Source organism: Venturia canescens, chromosome 10 (assembly GCF_019457755.1).
Source record: "Venturia canescens isolate UGA chromosome 10, ASM1945775v1, whole genome shotgun sequence".
NCBI classification, from domain to species: Eukaryota; Metazoa; Arthropoda; class Insecta; order Hymenoptera; family Ichneumonidae; genus Venturia; species Venturia canescens.
In genome coordinates, this window is record NC_057430.1 from 11,102,470 (window position 1) to 11,126,583 (window position 24,114).

The 24,114-nt window shown below is 39.8% G+C and overlaps 2 protein-coding genes across 2 annotated transcripts; both read left to right on the forward strand.

The window, feature by feature from the left end:
- Positions 1-937: 937 nt before the first annotated feature.
- Positions 938-8,873, forward strand: LOC122417397 (fatty acyl-CoA reductase wat-like). Its single transcript, XM_043430883.1, has 9 exons — positions 938-1,171; positions 3,691-3,780; positions 3,880-4,019; positions 4,925-5,173; positions 5,288-5,369; positions 5,614-5,787; positions 6,009-6,201; positions 7,548-7,793; positions 7,917-8,873. Exons 2-9 carry the CDS (start codon positions 3,696-3,698, stop codon positions 8,317-8,319), a joined length of 1,572 nt encoding a protein of 523 aa, XP_043286818.1. The 5' UTR covers positions 938-1,171; positions 3,691-3,695; the 3' UTR covers positions 8,320-8,873.
- A 5,401-nt stretch (positions 8,874-14,274) lies between these two features.
- LOC122417180 (fatty acyl-CoA reductase wat-like) lies at positions 14,275-23,819 on the forward strand. The gene is made up of 10 exons (XM_043430502.1): positions 14,275-14,746; positions 16,116-16,269; positions 16,749-16,888; positions 17,164-17,286; positions 17,975-18,100; positions 19,665-19,920; positions 21,774-21,972; positions 22,085-22,327; positions 22,407-22,664; positions 23,057-23,819. The coding sequence occupies exons 1-10, from the start codon at positions 14,699-14,701 to the stop codon at positions 23,145-23,147; spliced, it is 1,638 nt and encodes a 545-aa protein (XP_043286437.1). The 5' UTR covers positions 14,275-14,698; the 3' UTR covers positions 23,148-23,819.
- The last annotated feature ends 295 nt before the right edge of the window (positions 23,820-24,114 follow it).

The window sequence follows — 24,114 nt, forward strand, 5'->3', positions numbered from 1 at the left end:
AGTTGTTACGTCGTTAGAAATATTGACCCACGAGTTTCTCAGATAAAAAACAAAAGATTCTGACGTAGATGCACGGAGGGTTCTGCGTAAGTTCTACGGGCAACGATCGAGTAGACTCACGAGCATAAATATTCATAAAATAAAAACTGTTTTTCCGTGAAGAAGAAATTATTGTTGAGTATTGCATAAACGATAACGAACAATCGAGAATTTTCTTCGTCATGTTTCTACGCATTTTTCCATGGACCCATTCTCATTACGAAACATTTTTGAATCATTAAGATTATGATTATGATTGTGAAAGGTCGTCGCCCGGGAACTCGTACGACGTGCGTCGATAAGCAGAAAATGAATCCAAATAATTCGTTTCTCACTCTCGACATTGGGGATTTTTAAAAATGCGTACTATATTCTTGCTCAATTTCCGGTCGAAGAGCTCTGCGGGAAAGTTCGAAGAGAGAAATGATGATGATGATGACGTGTGAACACGACGATGAAAATCGAAAATGATTGAATGTTGGTTGAAGAAAATGTGGATTTTTATAACAACGGAGGCAGGTCAACACCCGTTTTTTTTACAACGATTCATTAACGAAATGACGAGAGTGTGAAAAATGTAGGGAACACTTTGAAGTATGCGGGTGAAGAAATTTTAGCGAGTAAACCAAAGCCTCGATGACTCATTAGCATATGCGAAAATGCGATGTGCGGCTACGGACCTCTCTCGCTCTTTCGTGCTCAACAAAAAAAAAAATATTCTGCTGGGATTAATCGTGCGAGGATCGAAAACGTTGCTCTAAAGGCTCGTTCTCGTATAGAGACAAAAATGTTGATTCAAGTCTACGAAAGCTTTGAAAAGTGGAAGGGATGACGTTTGCCTCTCCCTCGCACGCCTATATAAGAACCGACCTCGCCAGTTCCGACGCTGCACTCTAGAAAAATTCGTCAGGTCAGAACAGTGTCCGACACTCGTTACTGCAGGGCAACGGTTTACTTAATTATTATTATTATTATTGTTGTTGTTGTTGTTGTTATTATTATTTTTCAACGAGTTTCTATTCAAATATTTTTTGACGTTGAACGTGCGATCGAAGCTTCGAGCTACGTGCCGATCGACGGTGGCAAAAAAATCACGTTTTTTTCACAATCTCTAATCCGTTTTCGATCATCGGTGAGTGTCTTTAGTTATCGAAGTCATGAAGATTCGTTGCCCTCTTTCTGTGCGTGTGTATGTGATTATGTGAAAAAAATTGTTCGATGACAAACGATTTAATCGTTCACTGTTACTTTTACGAGACTGAATTATTGTTGAATTCGACACACGAACAAGTGAACTGAATCGTCTCAGAATGCTCGATAATTGCTTTCTTTCTTTTGGACTGAAGAAACACTTATTGTTTCAAACCTGCGGTTTATTGGCCAACCTTTTCAAATAAGATTATTTTTTGTTGGAGCCAAAAATGTGTTTAGCTGATTAGTAAATTGATGATGATTCTTTCAAATCTTACGAAGTTCGGGAACTCCAAATAGATCGAATTTTTTAATATCGATGGAGAAAAAAAAATTTCAACAGAACGTACACAAATGCGATCGAGCTTATTCTTGGTTAGGCGATTAGTAACGCCACTTTGTTCAAATTTCACAAAACTTGGCATCGTAAATCGTATTTCGTGAGTGCAGATTCCGCAAAAATCGGGAACGCAGACATTTTTTAAAAGAACACAAAAATATATTTCTTCGAATATTCGTTCATACGGGACCGTAAATCGTTCGTATTCGCGATGAATTCTCAAGAAAGTTGAAACGAGACACGTGACGGTGTCGAGTACATTTTTTCGCAACGTTTTCAAGTCGACGAAAAATATTTTTCAACGAACGCATTATTTCGCCTCGCAGCAATTTTCGCGTCAGCGAGTTCAATTCGGTTTCTTTTCTCTCTCAAAGTTCGTTGATATTAAATACGGAGAGAAGAAGAATGCAATCGAACCTTCGACTTTTTTTGAACCTTCGGTTAAAACTGCATTCGAACGCTTCAACTTCGAGGACAATTTTCCGAAAGTTCATCAAAACACTGAACAAATGTTGGTTCGTTTATCACAGTGTAGTTTCTTTCAACCGATCGCACTTTTATTTCCTCATTTTTAAATGAAATTCATGAATACTCCTTCTCGTGTAGCTCCGAATCTGAAACTGAGCTGATTTCTCGCACGAAACGGTCCTCAAAAAATGGTTTCATCACGACAATTTACCTTGAAGATCTCCAACGCAAATCGATCGCGGCCGAACATTGATTTTCCTCAACAACGAAAAACGAACCAAACGAAAAAGATAAACTAATGAAAAATTTGAAAAAAAACGCACTAAACTGTTCGATACGAAGGAATAAAGAAAATGACTGAAGCCGCGGTATAAAAACACGATATTCGTTGAGGCACTCCACTCTGGCACGGTCGCGGCTGAGCTTATTTTGCAATTTCCTGCAAAAACTAGAGCTGATATGGTGTGAGACTCAAGAGAGGTGGCAATCAGGCGTGACTTAGGAATCCAAACGAAAGAAACAGGTCATAGCGCTCGAGACTGGTCCACGGTTTGACTTTCCGCCGGGGCTAGTTCAGTACACAAGTTTGTGCGTTCTCTTACGATCCTCTTCGTTACATCACAGTAACGGAGCGACAGCATTCGTGTTCGTGAATCTATGAGAAGGTACGCGACGTAATGGAAATACGAAATAAAAAAGTGACTGCTCGACGAGATTTAACGTCGGGGCTCGTAGACGCAGAAGCGAACGGTTCTCCAAACGATCGTTTGACCGCTGATAGAGCGCCTGAGGCTGTTACTTGTAGCCCACGTTGGACAGCGAAAGTCCTTCGTGTTCGTTCGTCGAAGGCTCGCGTAACGCTAAACTCGCACGGTTAAATGAATAAGTAAAACAAAAAAAAAGTGGCCTTTACGAATTTTCATAGTTTTGTAGAGCCGAGAGGTGTGGCCGAGGTGTTACAACATTTGTTTTCAAAGCCTGTAACGAGATTTCACGATCGAATTTTTCGGATTCTTCAGTGCCCTATTGGCGGCTCGTTTATTTATTTTTAACCTTCCATCCGCGATTGTCGTTAATCCGTTTTTCGCGATGAGAGCTCACGCGAGTTTCGGTAAGGGTCAAGGGGGGGTTTGCTGACGCAGTTGCCCCTCTTGGCGGCTTCAAACGAACTGAAGAGTTCGAGAAACCTTTTGATACGTGAGGAAAAAATTATGTGGCCTGGAAAAACCAACGATCTCGAACATCATTCGTCTTCCGGTTATTTCCAAGGTTTACGCACTTAAAAATATGATATTTATTCAACACTTGACATTTCCTTGAATCTCACAATTATTCACTGAACGAAGGTCATTTAGTTTGAAAAAAAATTGAAAATATTCACCTGAAATTGCATCATGTTCGCGCTATTTTTACACGTGGAAAATACATCACACGTAAGAATCTCGATTTTCTTAACGAAATCGATTCACGCCGCTTTTTCTTATCGACCGCCCCCCCCCCCCCCCCCCCCGCGGCTCCTTTCCGGGAGCGTGATTGGCTGGATAACAGTTCGTTGACACATCCTTGAACTTGATTCGAGCCACGAGACAAGATTCAAGTTCCCAGTCGCGCGATTATACGTCACAAAGCTGATTTTTCTCTTTTCTTTTCAGCAACGATGACAGTAATTTCGAACGAGAGTAACTTGGATCTGAGAACACCGATTCAGCAGTTCTACAAAGGACAGAATGTGTTTATAACTGGTAAGTTGGAGGAATGGACGCGGAAAAAATCCCTTGCGATGGCCGTTACAATTTATCGCTGATTTGACAATATTCGCGACTCAAAAATTATACTCTCAGGTGGCACTGGATTCCTTGGCAAAATCCTCATCGAAAAACTTCTACGTTCGTGCTCGGATGTGTCGTCGATTTATATTTTGATCCGACCCAAAAAGGGGCAGGACATCCATCAGAGAATCGAATCGATATTCGACGACCCCGTAAGCATTAGTGAATTTTTTGACAAAGTTACGATTTTAAGGTACTTCGTGCACGCAATGATTTTCTTAAGAAAGTCTTGAAATTTACAGACTTTCAATGGGTAGTCGACTGACGCGCATATCAAATTTTATCAGCTCAGATAAATGTGCTTAAATATGAAGAAAAACACACAGGGTTTTAGGGACTATGAGTAAAAAATCGTTTATCTTTCAATACAGCGAAAGAACGCTTCTTACGAAGCTTATGCAAAAGTACACGATAACAATGAAGTATGTAATGAAGGTCTGGGAAAAAATTCGAGACGATTGTCTTACTAGTAATGAAGATATATATTGCGTTAAAAATTGAACGAAATTGGTAAAATGAGCAGTAGGAAGCTCAAATTTGCTTATTTCAACATTTTGTTTCTTCTTGGTTTGGCCCATTCTTGTCATAGTCTTTTTTCGTCCTCCATTTTCCTTCCTGTTTTCCCTTTGTCCTCTCTAAAGCTATTTTTTACATTAAAAAACTATAGTATTTTAGCTAGGGACGAATAAAATTTTGGGTTCAGTCGGTGATGGATCCCCGTTCAATTAATGGCGTGTAATTTCATTCGCTAAAAAATAAGTTGAAAAAATGTATTTACAATATTGAATTAATAACTCTGAGACTCATTTAGAGTGATAATATCTTGAATTAGGAAATAAAAATCGACCCAATTTAGACACCCATAAAATACGATCCTGCGAGCATGATCTACCTTAAGAATTAAAAAAAAAAAAAATCTTTTGTTTTTTTTTAAATTTTTATTTTTACGTGGGAATTGTTGAATAATCGAATTGTACCATAAATCATGGGGCTTGATGAATTGATTGGTTTTTTCAACCGTTCCAGTGGCGTAACGAACAATTTTTTTCGTGTCTAGATATTCGAGCGTTTGAAAAATGAAGTGCCAAAATTTCGGCACAAAATAGTTGCAGTCGCAGGCGATTGCGCCTCGCCAGGACTCGGAATTTCCCCCGGAGACAGAGATTTACTTTTGCAAGAAATTTCTGTGGTATTCAACGTTGCTGCAACCGTTAGATTCGACGAGAAAATAAAACTAGCAGTTGCCATTAACATTGCTGGGACCAAAGAGACTCTCGAACTCTGTAGACGCATGCATAATCTCCGAGTAAGTTGTCATCCTCCATTCTTATTTGTTCATTTATTTAACTGCTAATTTATGCTAATTAAAACCGGTTTCAATACCAAAATACATTTTTGGTTGTTTGCGTGCCACATTCAGGCTGTTATTCACGTGTCGACTGCATATAGCAATTGCAATAGAGCGGATATCGACGAAAAGTTTTATGAACCACCGATGTCAGGTCAGTGAACCAAAAACTTTGAAATTCACCGCACGAAATGATCGATTCATTTTTTCTTTCTGCCCATATCACTCCTTCACATTCTTCCTATAATTTTCTTTCGAAATTATAATTTCACTGCTCTTCCATCACCTTCTCTTTCAAATGCCTTCAATTTTCTAACGTCATTCCAACGCCCTACTCCTCTCATACTTTTTACGTTAAAACATCGCATTTTCTATCACGTAACTCTTTTATTGTTCAGGTGACAACGTTATACAGCTGGTACAGAGCCTCGACGATGGAAAACTCGACGTCATAACTGATACACTTCTCGGTGACTTTCCAAACACTTATGCTTACACCAAATGCATCGCTGAACAAATCGTACAACAATATGGAAAAGATTTGCCCATTGGAATATTCAGACCAGCGATAGGTACGAGCACTTTTTCTTGTCGTCGAAACTACCTTAAGTATCCCCAGTGATTCTTCTATCGCTGACGACTGCCTTCGGTCAGGATTTCATGCGATTATTTTTTTACACTCGTTTCCCATTCACCTGCCCTCGTAAATATTTAAAGAATTGAAAACTTTTAATTGATCGATAGAAATCGAAGTAAAAATTTCACCGGATTCAATGCACGTTTTCCCATTCAGTTATTTCCTCGTACAAAGAGCCAGTTGAAGGCTGGGTCGATAACGTTTATGGACCAACGGGTGCTCTCGTTGGGGGTGGAGCTGGCTTGATAAGAACCCTCAACATCGATGAAAATTGCACCGCAGAATTGGTCCCTGTCGACACAACGGTTAATGCACTTATCGCTACAGCGTGGGACGTGGCCAATAACAAGTTAGTCGGGATCACTATGAGTCACAATTTGATGAGGTCAAAATGGAAGGAGAAAAAAATTAGTGCGACGAAGCAAATCCGATTTTAGTGGACGAAAAGTTCGTTCACACAATCACCATCCAGATTCTTCCGCAAACGTTTTAGTTGCTTTAATGAAATATTTGTTTCGCATTGAATCATTGAATTGACTGAATAGCAGTCATCGAGTTGAACAAATTAATCAGTTCACGCGAATGATATTTCGGTGCATTAACGTCAATTTGCTTGGCTCTGCCAAAGCCTTGTTTGCTTGGACAACAACGTGTTTCAGCATCTGCAAATTACTTCGTCCCATTCGAAAAACATTTCGTTGCCGCCATCAGAGTGGGCTTTTCGGTTTAAAGAATCGAGAATTGCTCGAGTCAACATAACTTTTTCTTGTTGACGATTTTTTCGAAATCCTCAATCTTTATTCGAAAACTCGATCGAAGAGAGGACGGAAGTGCAAAAGAGACGACAAAAGGCCCCTGAAATGCTCCCCCAACATTTTTTGTACTCCAAAAAATGTTACGAAAAAATTCTTTCCCATTCGTATCAAAATTCTGCAGCTTTTGGAGTAGTCTCATAAATATTAGCATTCAATGAGCTTTACAAAAAGTGAATACATAATGGGGAGACGTTCCAGTCCCTTGAGTCAACTCAGAATATATTATTTACTGTTTTCGGGCTGAAAATTTATTTGAAAACGTGATTATCTAACGTCAGACTTTGCATCGGACTGTAAAAATCATTTTTTCGAGTCGACTAAAAATCTTCAAACTTTCCCTTCCTTGAGTAATCCCAAATTCCTTGCTCACATTTTTTGTAAGGTTTTTTAATACCTGAAAAAATGAAAGTTAGGTACGTGTATTTTGGCGGGTAGGTCGATAACCCGTGTCTGTAGTTATTTTTTTAAGGCTCATGCGCATTCCTTATTGGAGGATTTTACGAGCCCATCCCATCGCTTTATCGCCTCTTCACTAATTGCTCGTGCTTCTGCGAAACTCACGAGTGTATTGCCCGCACGGTCACTTTCCAAATACACTCGAGACTCGTGTTTCACGTGGAGAAAGAAAAACTTTGATAAAGTCAGGAAAAAAATCAGGAAAATGTGAACGACGAGTTCACAAGTGGAAAAATGTATTTGAACTCGATTTCTTCTCTTTAATTCAGGAATTTTCATGCTCCTGTGAGCTGTTCCAAGTGTGTGTCACTCACTGATGCGCTTCCACAGATTACCAAAGCTATGGGAGAATAAGACGAAAAGAAGTACAAAAACATGCTCGTAAGAGTATTTTTAATTTGACTTTTCTTCCATTTTTTTTCAGAAACGAAGCTGCTGATCCACCAATCTACAATTATCATTCCTCCTGGACGAAAAGTCTGACTTGGGGACAGTACATAAATCTTGCCTTCAAGCATGGCAAAAGAATACCAAGTGCCAGGAGCATTTGGTGCTACAGTATAACAGCAACGAAGAATTATGCCTTGTTTTATATTTTGAGTGTTTTGCTCCACGTGTTGCCAGCTTTACTCGTAGATGTTGGTCTTTTCGTAGCGGGGCAAAAACCCAGGTGAGTTGAAAGATGGATATCGATGTGCACGCGCACATTTAGACGCAAAAATGCGTGATTTCTCTTCCGGAAATGAACGACCTTGACGAATTCTAACCCGAAAATTGTGTTCTCCCCTTAAAGGATGCTGAAAATCTACAAAAAGATTCACAAATTTTCGACAGTGACAACCTACTTCAGTACCAACAAATGGTACTTCGGTTACGGAAATACCAAAGCATTGTGGGAAAACCTGACGGCGGATGATCAAAAAATATTTTACTTCTCAATGAAGGATTTCGACTGGGACGAATACATGCGAAAATGCGTAGCAGGCTTGAGAATCCACGTGTTCAAAGACGATCCGAGCACGATTCCAATGGCGAGAAAACGCATGGCCAAATTCCTACTTATGCACAAGATCATCAAATGGGCATCGATTGCATTCGCAGCATGGTTCGCGTACCTGTTTTTCACAATGCTCGTTTCTGCTGCTTCGACGATGAGGACATTCGCTTCCGTGAGTGAGCATATCGGTGAACGATAAGATAGAATGAAAATAAAGTAAATGGAGAAGACCGTTTTCATCATTCATCATTCGTCGCAGAGGACACTGACTCGTATCGAGTCAAAGTACGAAAATCTTCGAATCCACTCGTGATTCTCTAAGCGGACAACTGCTTTGATTAATGTCGTTTTCGGTCGTTATTTATTTTCGAAAATGGGCTTTATTTTGTCGGGAGAAACGTTGACTTTGTTCAAGATTCCAGCCAACATTTATCTCCATGAAAAGTATAATGAAATAAACTTGAAAAATTCGTGACAACGAATTTTAATAATCCCGCAGACATTCGTGGCATGATTTTTCGTCACTTTTCAGCACATTTTTACATAAATGTCTTCGACTTCAAGTTAGACGAAAATCGTCACTCGAAAAGCCAAAAAAATGTTGTTCGTTATTGGACGTTTGTTAATGCGTTGCTCGAGCGGTATTGTTGCCACAGGTGAACGCAGTTTTGTACAGAGTATTGATGTGTCTAGTTCGTAAGACTAAAATTGGATTGTAGCAAGAAAAATGATTAAAGAACGTTGAAAAAGAAACTCACGGAAAAAAAGAATGGAACAGTCCCATTCTCATTTCTTTAAGGACATCGCGCAATATTTCGTCGTTGTATACTCGACCCTGAAATTTCTTCGGAGAAAGACGAACCGTCACAAATCATTGTGTAAGTGGAAGAGAGAAGGAGAAAGAGCGAGAGGCAATGCGGGGAGAAAGAACGACATACTTCGACTTTCACGTTGCGAAACAATATTCAAACATTTATCCCTGCTCGATGTCCATCACGTTACGTTTATACACATTACCACTTACGTCACATTCACTCTCATAATTCTCGAGCTTCCATCCGCCGCAGGAGGAAATATTGCGTAACTTTCTTCCACGAGGAACGAGCCCGAACTTTTAGCCAAGTAATTACAATATCACTGTCCAAGCTGCAGTCCTTTTAAAATTATTTTCAGCACTATCAATTCGACGAGTGAATAGAGATTTTCCAAATTGATTTTATGTCTCCTCTCCTGCTATGATTTTCATCGTTTTATGGGTGAGTAAAACAAAAGATTCATTCACTGAACTCATCGCTACAGCATTGGGGGAAATATGGTGCATTAAAATTTTTTATGCATCAGCTGATCACGGTCGAATTCATTTCTCCTGACTTTTGCGGCGAGCTGGAACCCGGGAGTTGAAAATTTATTACGATTTAAAGAAAATTGTTTAGATTTTAGACACGCCGTGCTTTTTTTACTAGGAACCAATTTTATTTACTCGACTTAAGGACGTCTCGCATCGGTCAAACAGTTTTCTATGGTGTGCGATGCAAATCATTCTGAATTCTCAAGTCTCGTGAGATCGGGAATTTTATTTGTGATACCAAAGAAATCGGGAAATGGTCAATTTTGTTTTGAATCTTATTTTTAAGCTTTCAAAGTGCGACCCGATCGCAGTTTTGAAAAATGCGATTTTTCTTGCAATCGTTGCCTGAATTTTTGTGACATTCTTTAAAAGAAATTTATTTTTTCACTGAACTGAACGCATCCGTTTTCTGAGTACTGTTGCTATGAATTTTTAATCGATTCGACTGATCACTGGACGTTTTCATTCTTGAAACGACATTTTTGAATTTATCAAACGACGAATTCATTGAATCGATCAATTGACTATAATAAATCCGATTAAAATTTTCTTCGGAAAGAAAAATTAGGATTGGTCAGCAGCATCAAAACAGAAAATTTTCAATCACACTCGAGTCGTAATCTGAATTGCACGGTTTTCGCACCAATTACATTAAGGGGGGGTCCTGCTTTGGAAAGTAAAACAAAAATCGATTGTCTTCAGGAATGTTTTTAGGATAGACGGAAATAACTCACTATAGCGAAATTTTCGGTATAATTTCAAGAATATTTCAAAGTACAAAAACGTTTTTTTAATGTGAGAAATACTCACTTGTACATGATTTATGCGCAAGGTCTGATTGTCAAAATTTCTCAGCTGTGTGCAATGTGGAGATCGTAATTATTGTCTGCAACAAAATTCCACATTTTTTTCATTTTCATATATTTTTCTTCCATATGAACCTACAGAAACCGGAAAAAATTCCAAAATTCTATATTAACAGAAAGTTAAAGTGATATTCCTCTCCTTTAGAAGCGTTTTTAAACAAATTCGCTAAAAATATAGAATAACCTAATTCGCTATAAATATGAATGACCTCCCAAGGCAAACAAGCTACAGAAAGTTTTTGGAGGCTGTTACAAAGAATTGCCACCGAAACGAAGATGTCGTTAACAATTCCATGAAAAAATCGTGAAATGAAGAAAAACTATAAAAGCTAAAAACTAGAAAAAGCTTCCGAGCATTCAATCGTGCGATTCCCTCTCATATTTGAATCGCAAATCGTCGCTGTTGTTAGCCTCAAATGAAAATCTATCAAATTCATTCAAAAATACATTATACAAGTGCAGGCTTTGGAAGTTAGAAAAAAAACGTCTCAATGTGAGGAGAGAACAAGTTCGAATAAAAAATTTCGAAATAAGGCATTGGTGACCTTGAGCAATAGATTCATGACAAGAACGAAGCAAAATAAATGGCTGAGGACAGCCGATTGCGAAAAATTCTGCATGTAAATTGAGTCAATAACCGGTCAATCCATGTTTTTAATCGCCGATAGTAAAATTTGTCCTTATACCGTTGTTCCCATTGGAAGGAGCCAGTCCCCAGGAAAAAGGCAAAAATCGGCTAAAAAATCTTCGCTACGATGAATCCCCAAGGGCACAGCAAAATGGTCGATGCGAAAAACGCTCATCGATCGACTCCCTCGAGTCTGAATCTGCTGCGAGGAGTGAAATATCGATTGGATTACCCTTGACTACCGAATTAGCTCATACACTAACTAATCTACTTTAATATTGATCGCGAGGATTGCATAATTCGCGTTGAGCCCCGGCGAGGCGCAATTGTAGCACAAATACGAGTGTGTGCGTCTTCTCGTTGCAAAATCTACGTACGTTACGACGACTTGCTCAAAGAATTAACGAACAGATGTGCAGAACACGTTCCTTCGGCTTTATTCGTGAATATTTTGTAATTGAAGCTCACGAATCGACCTGTATCGAGTAATAGGGTCATAACTCAAGGCCAGGTTGAAGGCTTCTCAAGAAATCGTCCAATAAATTCATCTTTTCAACAAATAAACGTCGACGAAGTATTTTCATTGCTCTTTTCACTGTTTGAAATATAAAGAAGAATCTGCTATTGTAAGAGGTCGTGATTTCGACGTATTTCAACGGGCTGAACGAGCGTTGAAAGATTTGCAAAGTTATTTTCAGGGCAAAGTGAAAGATCGAAACCAAATGTTTCGAAAAAAAATGTTCAAGAGGCGATCGACCGCGATGACAAATCGTCAAATTAAAAATTAAATCATGCTTAATCCTCCGGTACGACGTCACTACAATATATGAAGATCCCCAAGAAAAAACGTGACACGAATACAAGTGTAGAAAGCAAAAGAGAGCCCTGTACAAAGACGTCCTCGTACATCGTCTCGATCCATACAAAAATGTTCGTAGTACGGCGCTGCGCAGACCGCGGGGACGCTTTTGCCCACGTCGTCGCGTGAAAATTGACGCTCGAAGACGTGCTGCCGATTTTTTAACGATTTTTTTTCATTCCTTTAGATCCATTTACGTTGGTCGATGGAAATTTTAAGGACGCTCGTCGACTACCGCGTCATCCGGTCACTTGAGACTGAAAATACTGTGTTTGCACGCGAGACTTGGAAAAATGCAATCGTCAATGACGCTGAGAGTCTGCACCGAAAAAGCTCCACAATCGAAAAAATGCTCATTGCGCAAAAAAATCCTCGAGTTTTTTGCACTTTAAAAAAACATTTTTTCTCACACTTTTTTCCCGGAACATATCAACAACTCCCGAATCATTTTAAACTTCGGATCTTACCAATAAATTAAATCAATTTTATCATTTCGTCGAAAATCTACATTTTGGACCAACCGACACTGTCGCGTCAAATAAATCAGCTATCAATTGACATTTCCATTTATTTTCGAGGGTCTCCTATAAGGAAAAAAATTTTAAAAATAAAAATCACGCTTACGTCAAAGGATCAGGTCAAAGTCCGCTGATCAGGGCCACCGAATCAGCCCACCTACAACCCTTTCGCTCAATTTTTTTCCTCAATAAATACCGAGAATCGAAGCTGCGTCGTTGAACTCCGAAATAAATTTTGATGGCGCCGCATTTAAAATTGTCCTTCGGAAGAAATGAACTTTGCCTGTGGCCTCCAGAATTCCTAAACTCATTAATTTCCCACCGTCTATTACCGCAATGGCGGATCGAACTTTGGCACAAACGCTTGTTTTTATATAAAAATTCGCATTGAATCTCTCACTCACGTCACGAAATGGTGGACGAACAACGCCCGTTAGACACACACACGAGCAAAGGTCCTACACGCGTCCAAAGATTCCGGATATCTGAATCGCGAAGTCTCATTCGATACTTTGTACTTTGAAACGCCGTGTGAGCTCAGCTTCAAACTCAAGAAACTTCCTGTACATACCCATTTGTAAGGATGGCACGTAAATATTTGTTTGGGTTTGTCCGTACGAATTTTGGAGAAGAAACGATCGAGATAATCCTGAAAACATTACGAAATTATAATTCGCTGTATTCGGGCGATGTTCCGTCATTTTCTTGCCCTCAGTCCTTCCCGTAGCGGTGAGCAACAACAGAATATGTGTTTGTAGATCGTGGCTGTCGTCGTTGCTCTGGCTCTGGTAAAAATATAAATACGTTTGTCAGCTGAAACTCGTACTGCGATGAAGTGCGATATAACTGGGCCTCGAAATATTTCCTGGCGACATTTGTATGGGAAAAAAATGAGAATTTCACAGCCGCGCGAGGTTTTCCAACGGTTTAAGGTAACTCCTGCGTACTGCATGCTAGTCAAATGAGTGCTAAATTTTCAAAACGCTTTTAAACCAAGTTCAACGTACCGATTAAACTTATTGTTAGTAGATATGTATTCAAGCATATTTTATTAACATGAAAAAATATTAAAAATGATAGTTTTGCAAAGCTATCAACTGATAGATGCAAATTTCCATGATGACACATTTTCACAGATATTTTTCAAAGAATCATCTGTATTTTTTAACCCATATTATTGCACCAAGTCTCATTTTGTTCCTCAACTGATCCTCTACGAATTCACCACGTAGATTTTCCTTTAAACTCGTTCCTTCAGAAATTATGGATGAAAAAGTTTTTTCACTCAATGAACAATTAGCTGCAACAGTGAAACGATCAAGTTTAAAAAAACAACTACACGGTGGATTCATAGAGGACCAATTGACGAACAAAATGAGACTTGTTGCAATAAAATCGATGAAAAAAACGCGGATAATTCTTTGAAAAATACCGGTGAAAATGTGTCAGCGTCGAAATTTGCATTTATTAGTTGATGGTTTTGCAAAACTAGCCTTTTTAATATTTTTACATGTTAATAAGATATGCTGTAATACAAATCCACTAACAATACATTTGATGCGGGTACGTTAAACTTGGTCTAAAAGCGTTTTTAAAATTTAGCACTCATTTGACTAGCATGCAGTACAGGAGTTACCTGAACAGTCTCGAAGTTATTCGTTGTCTCGTAATTCACTTTCCGAAGAGTTTTATTTATTCGAAAAGTCTTTGGGAAAATAAAAGTTTTGTTGAGCCCGAGAGAATACGAGGAATGAAAAAACGATGTGCAAATTCAGAGTGCACACAATATATTTTTTCGAATTCGTCATCTCTCGATTAACGCTTCTAAGAATGACGAATTGATCAAATACGAAGGTGGCTCGTTTTGATCGCGAGATTTTACCGAGAATATAGCTTCGCTTATTCGTGGGCTTTTCGAAGAAGGGAAGGGGTTTTGTTCCTCTAAAAAAAGTGCTGTCAATGTGGCTCTACGTTGATCGGTGAGTGGCCAGGACAGGTGCAATAGGACTACGGGCTGAGCGACGGAGACACGCTCCGTTACTACTTAGCAGGCTCGCCGGGCGATTCGGCGACACTCGTGATCGTTACTCTACCGCGAGACCACGAGGATCACACGTCAAACGCGAAACTCTCCTTCGAGGCTGATCAGTGCACGATCATCCAGCGACGACCAAACTATTCTTCAAAATCCAATTTTTTTATTGCACGAAGAATTTCGTTTCGAAACTCGCGGCATTATACGGAAAAAAGCTTTACGAAAGCGAGTGAAAAGTTGTTTTCGAGGAACGATCCGAGTGTCGGGCGGACGGAGATCGGGGACTTATGAGATTTCGATAAGTGTGGTCCAGGCTCGGACAAGATGCTTCTCGACACCAAACCCCTCGGAAGCTACACGAAAACTATCGAAGTTAGTAACTCGTTATTTGTTTTTCAACGATTCTAGACTATTTCGTGGCTCGAAACAATGTTTCAAAATATTTTCATCCTCCCCTCCAATATCGCTCATTTAAGTTCGAATCTCAACAAGTTCGCTGAGGAACTTATTCGAAACACGTGCGTGCTCCGAATATTTTCTGGAGTTCGATCGATTCGAATTTCATTTGCTCCAAACGATAATCCATTGACAAAACCGTGACGAAATATATTCGAAAATGGTGGCGAGTGAAACAGCGTTAAAATTTGAGAGCGTCGACACAATTTTTATGTGACTAAACGCGTGGAATGCACTTTGCGATGCACTTCGCGATTGACCTCGTAAATACGAGAGTGGCTAAAAAAGATCCCTGCGATTGCCACTTTTTCAATAAATTTATCTCTCGAGAAATAATATATTTTGAAACATCATTGAATTTTCATCGTCTCTGCCTCCACCCTTCCGGCTTTTCGGCAGCAGGTCTTTCCGCCACTTCGACCCTCGCTTCAACGCTCCTGAAAGACACCCTCCGAGCCTCGCTCGCAGCCGCTCATCATTGCTAATGCTCGACCGCACCACGTTTGCACGAAGATCAAAGGAAAGACTCGAAAACCTGTTCGACGTTGGCGACCGTATTTTTCCCGGAGTTTCCCCGGGCCATGAGAAACTCAGAAAAACTTGGGGCTGCTCAGTGACCGATGCGCGACTCCGCGCACCGCTGAGCGGTCGCCTATCAAAGTACTGGCCTCGTGCAAGACAACTTCGGAGATCGCACCCATTGCTGTTGAATGATTATTGAAAATCTTGAAAATTCGTAAAACCAAATGAAACCGAAGCTCTCGACGATATTTTCGCTCCCGAACAAGCTTTTCTACTGCCTCATTTTTTTTTCAATTCAACGTAATAGTTGTAATATCAGGAGACAGTTATGTGCAAACGAGTTTGCGGCGATATATCGCTGTTCATTAAGATAGTTGAGTCGTTATGTAAAGTTTTTACTACGAATATATATATACGTATCCGGTTAAACTTTCTTAACGTAACGAATCGTTTCTTCCGAGAGGCTCGCACGGGCCAATGGAGATATCTCCTGGAGCGAGAAAAAACTTGAGGAATAAACATCGCCCGCGCGCGCGCGTTGTGTGTGAAGACTGCGCCAGACGAGAGACTATGCGTTCACGTTGTTTTATTATTTCACATTTCATCCTCTTCATTCGTTTTTTATCATTTCTTCTCGAGGGAAGATGGAGACGCGGAGAAAGCACCGAGCACACTTTCCTCATACAATAACCGCTCGCTTCGCCATTCCCGCATTTCCCACGCTTAACATTAACGCGAGTTTTTTTCAATCACGACATTGCAGGCCGACAATGATCATCCGGCGCTCACCGATCGCAGGAACGTTATTAACAATAATAACATTGAAATAAGGAACACCATCGAGGAGGATCACATCACGATCGCCAAAGGAACGACCATCCAGAATTTTTATGCCGGCCAAAGTCTTCTCATTACAGGTAAAATGGAAATTTTTCTCGTTTCATTTCTCGACGACATTCGTACTTAGGCTCCAATATTTTTGGTTGCTTCGTCCAGTCAAGGATGAAAATCGGGTCGGATTGTCGATTTTCATATACGAATAACGATTTTTTCCGCGATCGAAGAATTACGGTGACAGTAATCCAGGATCCGCTAATTTGACTACGTAATGTTCTAACGCGCTGGCTCCGGGGAAAGTTGGCCGCGATCGACGTTTCGCCTCGATCATAATGTTACGAGGAAAATAGTGTTGAATGATTTTTCCCGTAGCGGAATACCTTTCACCCGTTTGTCTCTCCGCTCCGCCGTCCACTCCTCCGAAGCCTCACTTCCAATCTTCATTTCCTCTTTTCGCTACTTTTCGCTTCCGGAATACCGCGATAGAATATAAGCAACGACAAAAAGACTCGAATCGATGGAAGAGAAGTGGGTGCTCATCGGCGACACTGAATTTCAGGCGGAACCGGCTTCCTCGGTAAAATTCTCGTGGAGAAACTGCTGCGAAGCTGTCCCGACATATCCACCATTTATCTCCTCATACGAGCAAAAAAAAACAAAAATGTACAGGACCGCGTCGAAGATCTGTTCAATGACCCGGTGAGAGGACGCTTTTCGTACTTTTGTTCATCGAAATCGCTTGTTTCGCCTTTTAATAAACTCGCACAAAATAATCGCATGTTTTTTTCAATTTACTGGCCAAACATTTATCAATTTTATTCCACAATATCTAACCAGTTTACAGACGTCAATTTCGACGATCGTCCCTCACTGAGATTCGAAGGATCAATCAACTTCTCAAATCGCTGTATTTTACTTATTTGTTTTTTCCTTCTCTTAATTTTTTAATTTTTTCTTCCTTCATATTGTCACAGATTTATGATCGATTGAGGAAGGAAGTGCCGAAATTTCGCCACAAACTCGTCGCCATATCTGGAGACTGTAGCAAACGAGGACTCGGACTTTCTTCAGTGGATCGTGAGCGTCTGACTCGAGAGGTACGAAAACACAAAGTCGTTACGACTCGTGGCTATATATACGTGATGCAATTTATATATAATATACGTAAAAGATTGAACAATGCGAACGCGTGAAAACGACTCACGCGCGGTTCGATGATCGACGTGGTTCGACCTTTCTGAAGGAACTTTCGCTTCGGGTCTCTATCTCTCGCGCGTACCAGGAAATCATGCGGACAACTTCTCACGAGATCGAACAAACGATCGATCCTTCGATCACATAATCTCTTAAACATAGTATTTCGCTTGGCAGTCTCATTCAAGGGAGAGTTCCAACTAGTTTCAATGGAAGAAAAGTAATGCGAGCGAACGTTCAAAATTGGGGGGAGATCCGAGTATTTGTGGGCAAATTTTTTCGTGTAGTTTCGACCTCCAGAATTTTTCGCATGCACCAAAAGTCATTTGAGCACTGCAGAACTTTCATTTTCACTTGTAAAAAAGTCTGCTTATGTCTCTGTATGAGGATATAAAAAAAAAGGTTTTAGAAAAATAAAAAGTTGTGCCCAGCACTCGGAACTCGATTCTCTCGTAACTTGCTGAAATTGTGCAAAGCTCGATTAATGAAATTCCGCTGTTTTTTTTTTTCACGTTTCTTAGACGAATGCTCAATCAACGATTCTTTTAATAAACATCTGCTAATGAATAATCGATCTGTGTTCTGTTGAAGGTTTCGATAGTGTTCCATGGAGCTGCGACAGTCCGTTTCGACGAGAGAATAGACATAGCATTGGCGATAAACGCGGGCAGTGCTGTCGACATGATTGATCTGTGCAAGCACATGGAAAGGCTCAAAGTGAGTTGCGGATTCAAGTATATTTTCATTCGACGCGTACAATCATTTGTCGTATTTATGCGCGACTCGTGAAACTTGACAATGACAAATTTCACAAGCCTATAATCCGTCCCAGCGTTCGCAACGAGGTCATTGGAGTGCCGAAATATATTTGTTGTTGCAAAAAAAGAAGGAACGTAAAAGACGAGAAAAAATACGATGCGAAAGGAGGCTCGAGACGAAATTCGAACCGGGAGCGCTCTCTTGACACGTATTTCTTGAGGATTGTGATTGCGTGCTACATTTAAGGATTATGTAATCGCAAGAGCTATCGCGCTTCGGACACCGTAATTCGGAGCATTATTTTTCACCGGGGATGGATTTTTTCAAAAATTCTTCTCTCCCTCATTCGTTTTCGACATTGTTATGAGAGAGTTTACGAAAGAAAAACACTGGTAATCCGGGTCAAACGAATCGTTATTTTTCACACTTGTATTTAAAAAAAAAGCGTCTTTTTCACGTTCCTTAAATTACAACACATTTTCTTTCCGTTTCGAAATACGCTGCTCATCATTTTCTTGCCGACGTAAGACTTTGTTTATTGTTCAGATTGAGCCGAGGTGCGCTCGAACTGAAGAGTATTTCGAGTCGGAAGAACCAAGCATCTCATTCATTAATGCTTAGCTCCATTGATATACGAGCAGTGATGTAAAAGCACGGGAGAACGAAACCGTTAATGGAAAAGTCAAATAGAATGACGTTTCAAGTTTATTCTCAAACTCGAATAATATGAATTACGAAGGGAAATAAAATGGTGGAAAAGGCTGAGTGAAATTCGTATGCACACGTAGCAATATTCATGTAGCTTTGAAACAACAATATTTATCCTTAAATTTTATTCCTCATTCTTTGTTTCTTCGACTATAAAAGTTGCGAGGAGAATTTCGCCTTGAAAATTCACGTATCGTACTAATTGATGGCGACGAGTTTATTCTTCACTCCGAATAAATACTGCTCAAGGAAACAAGGCCGAGTGTTTTCAAATCTTTGAGAATATTATTTCTCAACTCTGCATGCGTTTGTGGATTTTTGACATCCATTCTATTCCATGGCTTCGCTGAATATTCATAAATCCTCGAACCTTCGGAAACACAATGAAACGCACCATTAAAATACGCGATTTACCTTGACGAGGTTGAAACATGTCGCTAAAATATACTCAAAAGATCGTCCAGCAGAAAATTATTGTCGACCGGAAACCATTAGTCACTTCCTGACAAACAGAATTCCTGCTCGCTAATATCCATGAAACGAAGAATATTTTTCGTTTGCCATGATTAGCAATTCATGAGAATATTCCAAAAGTTTTGCGATTGATTGATAAATAGAAGGCTGAAATTTGAGGACGTTGAACCGAAGTTCTTCTGCATGTGAGTCGAGTGTCCTCTGAACAGGAACATCAAAGGCTCGTTTCCTGTCCCACTGAAACATGAAAAAAACGATTTTTGTTGGAGTGAGAAGAAAATAAATGGTCCTCGCTTAACTCGCCTGTTAATTTATTTATCGATTGATTTATCTCTTCCAGGCAGTTATTCACGTGTCGACAGCCTACGCGAACTGTCATCTGTCAACAATCGAAGAAGCCTTTTACCCACATACGACGTCGTACGATGAATTGAAGGCTCTTTTCACTGATATGGGCGAGAAAGAAATGGCGAAAATAACGCCAAAACTTCTTGGCGAGTGGCCCAACACTTATACATTCACGAAGGCACTCGCGGAACGCGTCATCAAAGAGAAGAGTCAAGGTCTCAGCATAGGAATTTTCAGACCAGCCATTAGTGAGTTTTTCAACTGATTTATCAAGAGACTGCTCGGTACAACTTTACACACAATTTGAAAAAGATCATGCGTTACTTGTGATTCAAAAAAACAATAACTCAACTTTTTTTCTCTTTTGATGATCAAAGAAACGATTAAAATTTATTCTTGCAATTATTGAAATCATAACTTATTTGTTGAGATTGATCAATTTTTAATATTACGTTAGCTGCTTAAATACTTTCGTAGTTACATCGTCAAGCTAAATGTAGACATTTTCTATTTATACACGTTCGTGTCGTTATTATTCGCTAACCTCAAATAAGCGTTTTTCTTTTTCCATTCCCAAGTGATTTTCACCGGTGACGAGGCTTTCTCAAGACATCATTGATGTCTAAAAACATTATATTTTCTTATTCTCGTTTTTGGCTCTTCAAAGTTGGGGGGATCCTATTTCATAAAATCCAAATGATCGCACAGGAAATAATTCCGGGAATAAATGCACAAGAATATTTCCAAATTTCAAGTCTTAAAGTTGGAATTTTCGATTTCATCGAGTATATTCAATACGAAAAATGCTGACGAGTATCGACCACGTTGACCCCAATAATCGAGTTGACAGCTGTCATTTATTTCCAAAACATAACCCAAATAACGTGAAGAATTGATGATTTCGACGTTTGCCCAATTTGATGAATTTTCGAATACCAAAAAGATACAATAATTGAGAATTTGAAAAAAATGTGTCTCGCAATCGCAATGTATCTCGTAACTGGAACAATTAGCATAATCGTCCAAGTGTTGCTGGCCGTTGGAATTTTTTTGCTGACACTGCTCGGCAGAATAATATTATTCGTTTGCGCAATGATTTACACGGTGGTGAGACCCCGACAAGAAATAATGGAAAGCAACGCTCTCGTGCCGTTCGAGACGATGTATCCGGAGTACGATTTCGAGGATGATCTCGAGACGATGACCCGCGTTTCTCTGGAAACCCTGACGAGTCAAGAAAACTTGAGAACCGATGCAGAAGCCTCCGCTCCAGCTCAAGAACCGATTCAACCCGAGCGAATTCTTTTTACGAAACGAAAACAAAAAACCGGCAAAACATTTCGATCGAGCGGACGATCCTTGGACGGAATTTTACCCGATAAAAAATCGATCATCCGATCCCTCGGTCGACAGAGCAAAGCTAACGATCCCACGACTAATGAAAATCAACGAGCACACCAATCCAATTCTGCCTCGAAGAGACTTTAATGCCACGTTGACTGACACTGTCGCTCTGCTTTATGGATAAACTAATGCTGTGATAACTCCGAATATCGGTGCTCCATTTTTTTCGTAAATTTATCGATGTTGATGGCCGTACTTGCATACGAAGTGTCTCAACCTAAGTTGAGAGTTCGAGTTGAGAATCCCAAAAAAAATCTCTCATTTTCGCCAGTTTTTAACGAAATGATGAAATTTCGACGAAACTGTCTTCTTTTCAGGCGCACAGTCCCAAAACGGTCGAAGATAGAGCAAAAGTCCATGGGACTAAACTCGTAGAGCATGAAATTTCCGATGGAAAATACTCCCTCCAAGACTCTTTAGTCTCAATTTCCCAGTCCTGAGAGCGTTACGAATAAATACCTCGGCGAATGCATATTTATGCTTGCGAAAAAGTTCCTTCGATCGGCTCTCAGGGTCTGACCATTGTAGATGTCAACTTTTTTGTAGTTTATTTTGTTCACTTCAAGTTTGGGCTTTGAATTTTCGCTGGTTTTTCAATCGTCATACCAAAACACCCGACAAAAGAAAGCGATTTCGTTAACTCGAAATTTTTTGAGTGAGAATTTAAAAAAATCAAATAAATATTTTGTTTTTTCAGTCATTTCTACAGCATTCGAACCCATACCAGGCTGGATCGACAATTTTTATGGTCCGACCGGTGCCGTCGGTGCGATTGAAACGGGCATTTTGAAAACGATGTACTGCCGTCATTCGGTACAAGCGAACATCGTCCCAGTTGACTTTACCGTGAATGCTCTGATAGTGAGTGCTTGGGACGTGGCCAGTCAGCCACAAAGGTAAGCGCACCGTCTTCATCGTTCTCTCAATATCAATGGATTAATCGAGGCTTTCGTAACATTTAGTCGACGTGCGTTATTCACATGGTTTTTCATTCACGTCGTATTACAGGAGAGCCGAAAATATGCTCATTTACAATTACGTGTCGACGCTCGAGAACTCTATTACGTGGAAGGACTACAAAGACATTAATTTGATCCACGCATCCGAGTTCCCATTGAGCCAAGCCAAGTGGACTGTCTCCGTCACACTCCACGATCACAAGTTGATGGACTTTTTAAGCAGAATAGTTTTCCATTACATACCTGCCCTCGTGATCGATTCTTTCTCCATTTGCCTCGGATATAAACCAAAGTAGAGTCTCGTTCGTTAATTTGTTCATTGCCACACAGTCGATCCCTCGATTCACTCATTCGTTGCTTTTTCTGTTCAGACTGTTGACTACGTACAGAAAACTTCATAGATTCATCGACGTCGTCTCGTGGTTCTGCGTACGTGACTGGACCCTGACGAATAACAATGTCGAACACATGTGGAAACGTCTCGAAACAAAGGACCAGCAAATCTTTCGGTTCGACATGAGACAATTGAACTGGAAAAAATACTTCAAAAATTATATTAAGGGAGTGAGAGTGTACCTCTTCAAAGACGACCTCAGTACTTTGGAAGCGAGCAGGAAAAAATCTGAAAGGTACGCTATTTGTCATTGGCATGGGAAAACGCGAGAGTGTGTTTTTGTCAAATTTTCGTGGAGCTTTGAATAATTGTTCGCATAAAAAATTCTGAAAAATCGAGTACTTGAAATTTTTTTTAATTTTTTCATGCTTTGGTGTGGCGAATCACAATGGAATTTTTAAAGAAAGAAAATTAGAGTTCACGATCTAAATACTTCGAAAATACTGCACAATTTCAAGGATTTTTTTCCTTTTTTTTCGAGGACAAAATCATTTTTCACAATAATAACGATTACATTGAATTACTTTTTAAAAATATGGAAAATAAAACTTTGACGAAATTTCGAAACCAGAATTGTGATGTCGATCGAATCCAAATGTTGAGTAATACGATTCGTTTTTTTTTCAGATTCCGTTCAATCAATGCGACGATAAAAATTTTCCTTTGCGCCATCTCGTTATTGTTATTTTGGAAAATGTTGCCAATAACTTTTTCGTGAGCTGCTCAAAGTGAAATATCAAATTCCACGTTCAATCAGATTCCATTAGACTTGGAATGAGATCGTCCGATTTCCTGTACATATTAGTATTCGTAAGGAATTAAGAGCAACGTTAATATTAAGGATTTTTCGTTGACGTATGATTTGTAGAATATTTGGCGACATTTCACGAAAGTACACGTAAAAGTTCGGAGAAGGCAAGCATTGACGAGCGAGGACGGTCGCGTTCGACGAAAACGAAAATCCGTGTAAGATTTTTACGAGGAGAGTGCGAACAGAAACTTTCTCTCGCAGGCAACAGGTCCAAAATTAAAAACCGGTGGAGGTGACTACAAAAAACGATAACTAGAAGGAAGAAAAATCAAAGGAAGGCACCGCGGGCCGTCATCATATTGCCGAAGTGCGACTCAGCTCATTTTTGTCACGATGTCTTATTTATACGTCAACTACGCCCCCATTTTTTGTATTACCCTTGATGTTTTTTAATAGACTATAAACGAGTGAATAAAATCGTTGCGTTTCTCCCAATTTTATTGACTCTGCAGAGAATATCGAGAAAGGAGTCCAAACAGTTTTAATTCAACGTTTATCAATTTCTTTATCATAACTGCGAGTGCATAAAGTTGTGTCGAGTGCAATAATAAATTGGTCCAAAATTTTCCAGAAAACCGATTCTCTCGATGCTTCACATTCTCCAAACCTCCGAGAACGCAGGGAAAACAATTCGTTTACAAATTTAATCCTCTGGCAGCGTTTCAACGCTTAATGTAACCTTGAATCGTTTTTTTCAAAAGATTCTACTGTTTTCGCATCGCTTTTATTCAAATGTTCGGAATCTTGGCGCTTTTACGTCGAGCCACTTTCTGGGTATTTCGTTAGAAGATTCTACTGCCGACAGATTCGATGACATTCAAACCCGAAGAATTTGTCAACCCAACCGCGATCGCATTGTGTTTACTGGTGAGCA